Raw genomic sequence first — 12,143 nt, forward strand, 5'->3', positions numbered from 1 at the left:
GATACAATGATGTAGGTATCAGATACAGACAGCCGCAGTAGATACAATGATGTAGGTATCAGATACAATGATGTAGGTATCAGATACAATGATGTAGGTATCAGATACGATGATGTAGGTATCAGATAGAGACAACCGCAGTAGATACAATGATGTAGGTATCAGATACAATGATGTAGGTATCAGATACAGACAGCCGCAGTAGATAAAGTACTGTTAAGCTGGTCATTTTCACGGGTAAAAATATTCGCTGAATTATATTTTGGCAAATTAAAATTGCGTAATTTGGATTAAAAAGAACAGCTTATACACAGTGGATTAAATTTTCACGAGCACTACAAAAAAATCATCCCACGAAAATAGCCGGTTATACGGTAAAACGTTATTGCTGGTTTTCGTTGCAGCAGGACTACGTACCTTTATTCAAAAAGCATGGTTTTGACAGTACGATTTTCATCAGTGCTATGAAAGAAAAGGATCTGACTTCAATTGGGATAAAAAAGAAGGCTCACGCGACGTACCTCATGGAGCGAATCAAAGTACTTCCAGAATTCCGAATCGAGGTCAAAGTACCGGTAAGTATAAAAATACCTACCGCGCTACTTACAGGAGATCACTGTTCAATTTAATGGACAGAATATGTGTGTAATCTTTGGAATTTTTGAACGATTATTAAAAATCCTGATTTTTCCTTTACTTTATACATTAACATATATAACATGTGTAACCCTGGTAAATACTAGCCACAATATACCACTCCGATAGAGAGAATGTAACCCTGGTTAATACTAGCCACAATATACCACTCCGATAGAGAGAATATTACCCTGGTAAATACTAGCCACAATGTACCACTCCGATAGAGAATGTAACCCTGGTAAATACTAGCCACAATATACCACTCAGCTAGAGAGAATGTAACCCTGGTAAATACTAGCCACAATATACCACTCAGATAGAGAGAATGTAACCCTTGTAAATACTAGCCACAATATACCACTCAGATAGAGAGAATGTAACCCTGGTAAATACTAGCCACAATATACCACTCAGATAGAGAGAATGTAACCCTGGTAAATACTAGCCACAATATACCACTCAGATAGAGAGAATGTAACCCTTGTAAATACTAGCCACAATATACCACTCAGATAGAGAGAATGTAACCCTTGTAAATACTAGCCACAATATACCACTCAGATCAGATAGAGAGAATGTAACCCTGGTAAATACTAGCCACAATATACCACTCAGAGAGAATGTAACCCTGGTAAATACTAGCCACAATATACCACTCAGAGAGAATGTAACCCTGGTAAATACTAGCCACAATATACCACTCAGCTAGAGAGAATGTAACCCTGGTAAATACTAGCCACAATATACCACTCAGATAGAGAGAATGTAACCCTGGTAAATACTAGCCACAATATACCACTCAGATAGAGAGAATGTAACCCTGGTAAATACTAGCCACAATATACCACTCAGATAGAGAGAATGTAACCCTGGTAAATACTAGCCACAATATACCACTCAGATAGAGAGAATGTAACCCTGGTAAATACTAGCCACAATATACCACTCAGATAGAGAGAATGTAACCCTGGTAAATACTAGCCACAATATACCACTCATAGAGAGAATGTAACCCTGGTAAATACTAGCCACAATATACCACTCAGATAGAGAGAATGTAACCCTGGTAAATACTAGCCACAATATACCACTCAGCTAGAGAGAATGTAACCCTGGTAAATACTAGCCACAATATACCACTTAGATAGAGAGAATGTAACCCTGGTAAATACTAGCCACAATATACCACTCAGATAGAGAGAATGTAACCCTGGTAAATACTAGCCACAATATACCACTCAGATAGAGAGAATGTAACCCTGGTAAATACTAGCCACAATATACCACTCAGATAGAGAGAATGTAACCCTGGTAAATACTAGCTACAATATACCACTCAGATAGAGAGAATGTAACCCTGGTAAATACTAGCTACAATATACCACTCAGATAGAGAGACTGTAACCCTGGTAAATACTAGCCACAATATACCACTCAGAGAGAATGTAACCCTGGTAAATACTAGCCACAATATACCACTCAGATAGAGAGAATGTAACCCTGGTAAATACTAGCCACAATATACCACTCAGATAGAGAGAATGTAACCCTGGTAAATACTAGCCACAATATACCACTCAGATAGAGAGAATGTAACCCTGGTAAATACTAGCTACAATATACCACCCTGATAGAGAGAATGTAACCCTGGTAAATACTAGCCACAATATACCACTCAGTAAATACTAGCCACAATAGAGAGAATGTAACCCTGGTAAATACTAGCCACAATATACCACAATGGTAAATACTAGCCACAATATACCACTTAGATAGAGAGAATGTAACCCTGGTAAATACTAGCCACAATATACCACTCAGATAGAGAGAATGTAACCCTGGTAAATACTAGCCACAATATACCACTCAGATAGAGAGAATGTAACCCTGGTAAATACTAGCCACAATATACCACTCTGCTAGAGAGAATGTAACCCTGGTAAATACTAGCCACAATATACCACTCAGATAGAGAGAGGGTAACCCTGGTAAATACTAGCCACAATATACCACTCAGATAGAGAGAATGTAACCCTGGTAAATACTAGCCACAATATACCACTCAGATAGAGAGACTGTAACCCTGGTAAATACTAGCCACAATATACCACTCAGAGAGAATGTAACCCTGGTAAATACCGGCCACAATATACCACTCAGAGAGAATGTAACCCTGGTAAATACTAGCTACAATATACCACTAGAGAGGTAACCCTGGTAAATACTAGCCACAATATACCACTTAGATAGAGAGAATGTAACCCTGGTAAATACTAGCCACAATATACCACTCAGATAAAGAGAATGTAACCCTGGTAAATACTAGCCACAATATACCACTCAGATAGAGAGAATGTAACCCTGGTAAATACTAGCTACAATATACCACTCAGATAGAGAGAATGTAACCCTGGTAAATACTAGTCACAATATACCACTCAGAGAAAATGTAACCCTGGTAAATACTAGTCACAATATACCACTCAGATAGAGAGAAGGTAACCCTGGTAAATACTAGCCACAATATACCACTCAGAGAGAATGTAACCCTGGTAAATACTAGCCACAATATACCACTCAGAGAGAATGTAACCCTGGTAAATACTAGCCACAATATACCACCCTGATAGAGAGAATGTAACCCTGGTAAATACTAGCCACAATATACCACTCAGATAGAGAGAATGTAACCCTGGTAAATACTAGCCACAATATACCACTCAGGGAGAATGTAACCCTGGTAAATACTAGCCACAATATACCACTCAGAGAGAATGTAACCCTGGTAAATACTAGCCACAATGTACCACTCAGAGAGAATGTAACCCTGGTAAATACTAGCCACAATATACCACTCAGATAGAGAGAATGTAACCCTGGTAAATACTAGCCACAATATACCACCCTGATAGAGAGAATGTAACCCTGGTAAATACTAGCCACAATATACCACTTAGATAGAGAGAATGTAACCCTGGTAAATACTAGCCACAATATACCACTCATAGAGAATGTAACCCTGGTAAATACTAGCCACAATATACCACTTAGATAGAGAGAATGTAACCCTGGTAAATACTAGCTACAATATACCACCCTGATAGAGAGAATGTAACCCTGGTAAATACTAGCCACAATATACCACCCTGATAGAGAGAATGTAACCCTGGTAAATACTAGCCACAATATACCACTTAGATAGAGAGAATGTAACCCTGGTAAATACTAGCCACAATATACCACTCATAGAGAGAATGTAACCCTGGTAAATACTAGCCACAATATACCACTTAGATAGAGAGAATGTAACCCTGGTAAATACTAGCCACAATATACCACTCGGCTAGAGAGAACTTCTCTGTAGCTTAGTAACCCTGGTAAATACTAGCTACAATATACCACTTAGATAGAGAGAATGTAACCCTGGTAAATACTAGCCACAATATACCACTCAGCTAGAGAGAATGTAACCCTGGTAAATACTAGCTACAATATACCACTTAGATAGAGAGAATGTAACCCTGGTAAATACTAGCCACAATATACCACTTAGATAGAGAGAATGTAACCCTGGTAAATACTAGCCACAATATACCACTCATAGAGAATGTAACCCTGGTAAATACTAGCCACAATATACCACTTAGATAGAGAGAATGTAACCCTGGTAAATACTAGCCACAATATACCACTCAGCTAGAGAGAATGTAACCCTGGTAAATACTAGCCACAATATACCACTTAGATAGAGAGAATGTAACCCTGGTAAATACTAGCTACAATATACCACCCTGATAGAGAGAATGTAACCCTGGTAAATACTAGCCACAATATACCACCCTGATAGAGAGAATGTAACCCTGGTAAATACTAGCCACAATATACCACTTAGATAGAGAGAATGTAACCCTGGTAAATACTAGCCACAATATACCACTCATAGAGAATGTAACCCTGGTAAATACTAGCCACAATATACCACTTAGATAGAGAGAATGTAACCCTGGTAAATACTAGCCACAATATACCACTTAGATAGAGAGAATGTAACCCTGGTAAATACTAGCCACAATATACCACTCAGCTAGAGAGAATGTAACCCTGGTAAATACTAGCTACAATATACCACTTAGATAGAGAGAATGTAACCCTGGTAAATACTAGCCACAATATACCACTCAGATAAAGAGAATGTAACCCTGGTAAATACCAGCTACAATATACCACTCAGATAGAGAGAATGTAACCCCGGTAAATACTAGCCACATTATACCACTCAGATAGAGAGAATGTAACCCCGGTAAATACTAGTCACAATATACCACTCAGATAGAGAGAATGTAACCCTGGTAAATACCAGCTACAATATACCACTCACAGAGAGAATGTAACCCTGGTAAATACTAGCCACAATATACCACTCAGCTAGAGAGAATGTAACCCTGGTAAATACTAGCTACAATATACCACTTAGATAGAGAGAATGTAACCCTGGTAAATACTAGCCACAATATACCACTCAGATAAAGAGAATGTAACCCTGGTAAATACCAGCTACAATATACCACTCAGATAGAGAGAATGTAACCCCGGTAAATACTAGCCACATTATACCACTCAGATAGAGAGAATGTAACCCCGGTAAATACTAGTCACAATATACCACTCAGATAGAGAGAATGTAACCCTGGTAAATACCAGCTACAATATACCACTCAGAGAGAAGGTAACCCTGGTAAATACTAGCCACAATATACCACTCAGCTAGAGAGAATGTAACCCTGGTAAATACTAGCCACAATATACCACTTAGATAGAGAGAATGTTACATATGTAGTCACCTGACAGGTAAATTAGTGATCGCGGATGTCGCTACTCAGGATGTACTGAATGGTCCATTCCATATGTAGGACATAACTGCTTCTACTTGTACAATATCAGTTATGGGACTGAAAACTTACCGATGGACGGCCATATTGGGTTTAGACTGTGAATGTTTATAATTATTTATTGATAATTTCTAGTTGGAACGTCCTGATATTCTATATTTAGGCTTCCATGTGTCCCAAATTGTGCATTTTCAATTTTGGTACTGGTCAACAAAAAAAAACACAAAAAAAAACCAAATTGGTCGAAAGTTATTGTAGAAGATAGCCGTTCCCTGATAAGTAAGGGGGATGGATCCTATTCACTAAAACGCTTGTTTACCTTGGTAAGTTACGGCCATTGTTCAGTTGTGAACGGATGAACAGAGTGACAACCAATTTTGATTTTGTTTGTTACCGTTATTTATCGCAGTGTACTTGGTGGGATTGAAATATTTGACGAAACTTTATCTGAACTGAAAGATTAAAGGCTAATTTGTGGCATTCGCAGTTTTCTTAACGACGAAGACCTTTGTTGGAAAGAACGATGCAACTTGTGAAGGGCAGGTCTGCTTTTTGGGGCCCCATTCAACATTGAACTGAGTGTTGGTTTTACAGGAAAACGTGTTGGTTTTACAGTAGAACGTGTCGGCCTGACTCCGTGTGAGAGAGCCTCAGTAAACATTGTTCTAAATGTTAGTTTTACATGAGAACGTGTCCGCCTGGCTCTATGAGATATCGCCGCAGTAAACGTTGTTCTGAGTGTGTTTGTTTTACAGGAGAACGTGTCCGCCTGGCTCTATGAGATATGGTCTCAGTAAACATTGTTCTGAGTGTGTTTGTTTTACAGGAGAACGTGTCCGCCTGGCTCTATGAGATATCGCCTCAGTAAACATTGTTCTGAGTGTGTTTGTTTTACAGGAGAACGTGTCCGCCTGGCTCTATGAGATATGGTCTCAGTAAACGTTGTTCTGAGTGTGTTTGTTTTACAGGAGAACGTGTCCGCCTGGCTCTATGAGATATCGCCTCAGTAAACATTGTTCTGAGTGTGTTTGTTTTACAGGAGAACGTGTCCGCCTGGCTCTATGAGATATGGTCTCAGTAAACATTGTTCTAAATGTTAGTTTTACAGGAGAACGTGTCCGCCTGGCTCTATGAGATATGGTCTCAGTAAACATTGTTCTGAGTGTGTTTGTTTTACAGGAGAACGTGTCCGCCTGGCTCTATGAGATATGGTCTCAGTAAACATTGTTCTGAGTGTGTTTGTTTTACAGGAGAACGTGTCCGCCTGGCTCTATGAGATAGGGCTGGAACAGTACTACGGCGCCTTCAAATCAAACAAAATCACGGCACCAAAGGATCTGGAAATTCTCAAATCTTTTTCACGAAAAGAAATTGAAACGGAATTGAAAATCACCAAATCTGGTAAGTATTCTTGCTATATATCAACGAGGAAAACTTTCGACAAAGTCTTTGTGATACTGGCTCTGAAATATGCCGTACGATTTTAAGTCTCAAAGTGGTACCAAATCCGAGACCTTTATGTAAATAAATGTTTTGCAACAAAATATAATAAACAAGAAAAAATTACAATAAACCGAGTAAACCGCCTCTTTGACGAAGAACTTCTAAGTAACCATAAGTCATTCCTGATCTACCCGGATAACAATGTCAAGGGTATCGATTTATTGTTTATTGATTCAGCATGTATCACTATAGTAACCTGATGTGTCGTATTAATTCAGGTCACGTGGCTAGACTGTTGACCGCCATCAAGCACCTGAGGAACCCAACTGAAGGTAAATTCTTAAAGTATCAAGGGAGATAACTCTCGTGTTTCTGGCGCTTATGATTCCTCCAAGGATATCTTTCAAGCACATCTACATTATATACACTGTTGACAAAAGGGGATGTATAAGTAGCGGGACTTTTTCATGGCTTATAAAATGATTTATATTGGTTTTCATATTTCCTACTTATGCCACGGAAATGTTCTGTTGTGTCAAAAAATGTGTTGAAATCGTTATAATAAAGTTGTCCAAATAAAGACAAAAAGATCCTTAAAAAATTGACACCATAAATTGAAGTGTAAACTTTGACAGAATCTTGTTATACATATAAAAACAGTATTTATATACTTACGGATACTGGACAAAAAAAGATGCAAGAAGTATAAAATTTCCCTTTTTCAGAGGAATTGAAACGTATCGAGGTGAAGAAACAGCTCGGCAACACGGAGTGTTACGAGATAGAACACATTAACCAAGAGGAACATATCTTTTGGAATGAGCTGAAGGACGTCTGTCTCAAGCCTAGCTCTACCGCATTCGGTCACAACGAGGACCTGAAAGGTGCCACATAAAGGAGAAAATGAACTTTTTTATCATGTACCTCTTTAGAATATGTCAAGAAGGGCTAGGAACTTTTTACCAAAGATTTAAAAAAGACAAAAACAAAATATAAAAAAAGAACAAAAAAAAAAAAACAAGAAAAAGAATAAGAAAAACAAAAACAAAAAAAAAACAGAAACAGAAAAAAGTTAAAAAGCACGTTTCAATATGAGAAAAGGATTGTGATATAAATGCACCGTGCAGTCTTAACTTTACATTAATGTACAGGTGTAAATATATAGATTAGAACTTTACACACCTTTTTTTGTACAGGTGTAAATATATAGAATAGAACTTTACACTCCTGTACAGGTGTAAATATATAGAATAGAACTTTACACTCTTGTACAGGTGTAAATATATAGAATAGAACTTGACGCTCCTGTACAGGCGAAAATATATAGAATAGATCTTTACACACCTTTTTTTGTACATGTGTAAATATATAGAATAGAACTTTACACTCATGTACAGGTGTAAATATATAGAATAGAACTTTACGCTCCTGTACAGGCGAAAATATATAGAACTGAACTTTACACTCCTGTACAGGTGTAAATATATAGAATAGAACTTTACGCTCCTGTACAGGTGAAAATATATAGAATAGATCTTTACACTCCTGTACAGGTGTAAATATATAGATTAGAACTTTACACTCCTGCACAGGTGTAAATATACAGAATAGAACGTTACACTCCTGTACAGGCGAAAATATATAGAACCGGTACACGTGTAAATATATAGAATAGAACTTAACACTCCGGTACGATGTGTTGTGTTTATACCAGATGGACAAATCTATTGTTTCACTAACCATTCTAGATGTCACATTGATGGCCACCGGGTAAATATATTACTCATCCTGTAAGTTATATTTCAGAAAAACTTGGAGAGTTAAGAAACAACTTTCTCGGGATTCTCGCGGTCTCTAACACCTTGTGGTTGATTCTCCTGGCAACCCTGGCATCTAAGATGGAGCTAAAAGTTTCTGGAACGGATCCTGTCGGTAAGTTATCAAATTTTATAAAGTTATCCATTTGACGTGTCGTCCACGTGTATCACATCGGGACATCTGATGTCCCATATCACGTGACATCGTCACGCGCCGGACAATCTGCTACTTCCGACATGATATTACACCATGACACCTGGTGTACCTACCAACGTGATACCATTTGACATGTGTCTTTTTTTTTTTATAAAAGTTCTCTACTTGTGAAACCAGGAATTCTATAGTATTTACTCATTTATTTGTCAGCACTTTAGCGGTTTCACATCTTGAGGAATTTTCATCAATTTACTTTCAGATTCAGGTTTGTGAGGCCAAGGTCGTGCTTCTCTCCCTGAAAGATCTTTTATAAAAATCACACACCTTTAAAGCACCTTAATGTCTTAAACAAGTTCAAATTTCAGGATTGTTGGGTCACCTGTACTATTTCCTCACAGGATTTTGGTCAAAACTCACCCACTTACAGAAGAGCATAACGCGGTCTTTCATATAACCTTGCTTCGTTGAATTCACTTACATACTAATGATAAAACCTCTAAACCACACCATCTTTATAAATCATTACAGGGTCGGTGGGGAACATGGCTTACTTTAGCAATAAATAATGTGCTTGTTGTTTCAGGACTGGTGTTCTTGGGAATTTTCGGTTTTCTCTTCGTCCTGCAGTTTCTTTGTATGCTTGTCCATCGCCTGACGACCTTCGGTCACTTCTGTGCGCGCGCGCCTTACAGATTTGGCCATCAGTATAACAGTTCCTGGAAGTTTGCGGACGGTAACACGGGCTGTAATTTAAGCGATGACGACAGACAGGCTCTCAACGAAGCCAAGGAGGGCGATAAAAAGATAAAAGCTCGTTTAATATCCCAGAAGCGAAAACACCGGAAACAGCATGTGTCTATAGCAGACGAGAAAGAACATTTACTAAAGGACCTCAATAAGACTTCTTATTTCTGAACCAAAATATTGGAAATATTCAGGAAATAGTTTACAGTGTCAGTGTAGGGGAGGCGTGTCTCTGATGACCGCCTCTCAGGCATTCGTCATCAGACCGAAGTAATTTAATTGTTTGATTGTTTGGACAGGAATTATGTAAGTTTAAATATTTGTTCAAAGGTACTTGTGGACATGAGTGTTTGTGAGGGTCTATACTCAGAACCAGACTAACTTAAAAACGTGTTAATTTCCTCGCAAACAATCAACAACACATATCTACCTCCGCGAAAGGAAAAAAGTCTAATCATTCCATGAAAGAGTTGATACTGTTATTTTGCAAAATAAATATTTATATATATATATATCAGATCAGCAAATCATAAATATTCAAATATAATACCATTTTATCTGTGATAAGACGATAACTACATTATATACACATCACCACTGTTAGGCTCATTTCTTGCCGGTCGAGTTGCTTCCCCTTGTCCATCCTTTTCAAGTTTGATGAAATCGTGATCGTACAAGGCCTTAAAACATTTTCATTCACCTAGGTTGCTAAGATGATCATATCATAATTGAACGGGTGAACAATTCCCGACAGTTTTTGACTCCGGAAGTATATGATTTAGTTTCATTTTGACTGATACGTCCGTGCACTCGGTTTCCGAGAGCCAGTTTCCTACACAATGTAATAGATAAGTGAATTTTTTTCAGTGCTGAAAAGAGTATCGTGACAATTGATAAAAAATGTTTATAGAAAATTTGATCTTTTTTTTTACAAAACGATACACGAGTAGAGCTTTGTATAGTAAAATGGTACCAATCTTCGTTCGTAATCTGTGAAAGATTTATTGACTAAAATGTATTAGCTGGTAAACTACATAGCTTTGAACAAATTCGTATAAAGCACCATCCTGAGAAAGAATCGATCAGCTTCATGGCTACACACTCAGTATACTAATATTACAGATTTGAATATGTCACGTGATTCAATCACTAAATATTTAAATTACCAATTACACTGTAAAGTTTTACTAGCAAATATTGATGTTATGACGTTCTGCAAATCGTTAGGTCAAAGGTCGTAGGTCAAGTTTATAGGAAGAACTCAATTTTCATTCGTTGTTCCAGTTTAGTCGAAACGTTTTGTTACTTGTCAACTGTAATTAAAATAAGGAAAGAGTTTCCGATAATTCAACAAAAGCTGCAAACACCGTGACAGTTTTTAGAGAGTACGGAGATGGGTTACATGAACTAGTCTGATGAATTTCATATTGTGAATACTTACTATGTTGATGTCTATTTTGTGTAAATCATTTTCGGTCAGAACTCCGAAAGATTTTAATTGTCAAACTGTTATATTAATAAATACTCATTGATCGTAACATTGTTTGTGGTTTCAATTTGTCCTGGAACAAGAACAACAGATTTTGAGTCCGGATCTGTTAAAATGAATTTAAAATTACTTCTGTAAACTGGTCTTACCTAAGTGGTCAATGAAGGATTTCTTTCGAGCGATTTCAACAGGATCTAGTCACGTGTTCCTACCGTGTGATCTCAGAGGGATCTAGTTACGTGTTCCTGCCGTGGGATCTCAGACGGATCTAGTCACGAGTTTCTACCGTGGGATCTAGGGATCTAGCCTTGAGTTAATATGGCACACACAAGAAGGACCAGCGCTGAACATGTCCGTAAAGTTTAGATACGGTTCCTCACTCAGTTGCTCACCAAGAGATCACAAATTGATGATTTTGGTGCCCGCTTCTGATTAATCATTGTTCTTTAGAAATTGGATCCTTCCCCTTTATTTTTTCATTGCTCTTCATGATAGGAAACTTGAGGATTTCTCAGAAGAAGTGGTGAAAATAACGATCCTTGTCCAATCCAAGATGACCACCTTTCAACCATTTTGTTTTCCTAGTCAGTCCTAAAATTAACAGGGCACAGCTTGGGAGCAAGAGGAACCTACACAAAAAATTAAGTAGACCAATCAGTATTTCTTACGAAAATAGCATCAACAAATCTTCATAGTTTAAAATCCAAGATGGACACTCATCAGCCATTTTGTTTAGCTTATCACTCCCAAAATCAAGAGGGCACGACTAGGGACCAAGAGGAACCTACGTATGAAATTCGAGAAAAATTAATGATGAACTATGTAAGAAATAATGAAAACATGCATTGAAAAAAATAAAGATGACTGCATGTGAGACAGTTTTTTTTTATCAAATTCATAATCCAAAGGCTACAACCAGTCAAATGCGAACCTGTACTTCGTTAATGGACGATTAGAGTATGTAG

The 12,143-nt window shown here is 37.7% G+C and overlaps 1 protein-coding gene across 1 annotated transcript in view; it reads left to right on the forward strand.

Annotated features, from left to right (window-relative positions):
• The window catches only part of LOC132554839 (uncharacterized), a 36,699-nt gene extending 26,839 nt beyond the window's left edge, over positions 1–9,860 (forward strand). The window contains exons 16-21 of the mRNA XM_060219163.1: positions 408–575; positions 6,779–6,929; positions 7,250–7,303; positions 7,697–7,855; positions 8,778–8,903; positions 9,529–9,860. Of these exons, the coding sequence (XP_060075146.1) occupies positions 408–575; positions 6,779–6,929; positions 7,250–7,303; positions 7,697–7,855; positions 8,778–8,903; positions 9,529–9,860 (990 nt within the window). The remainder of the gene's footprint in view (positions 1–407; positions 576–6,778; positions 6,930–7,249; positions 7,304–7,696; positions 7,856–8,777; positions 8,904–9,528) is intronic.
• The last annotated feature ends 2,283 nt before the right edge of the window (positions 9,861–12,143 follow it).

Source organism: Ylistrum balloti, unplaced genomic scaffold (assembly GCF_031769215.1).
Source record: "Ylistrum balloti isolate Yb309-2 unplaced genomic scaffold, AGI_CSIRO_Ybal_v1 Utg370448, whole genome shotgun sequence".
Classification (NCBI taxonomy): domain Eukaryota; kingdom Metazoa; phylum Mollusca; class Bivalvia; order Pectinida; family Pectinidae; genus Ylistrum; species Ylistrum balloti.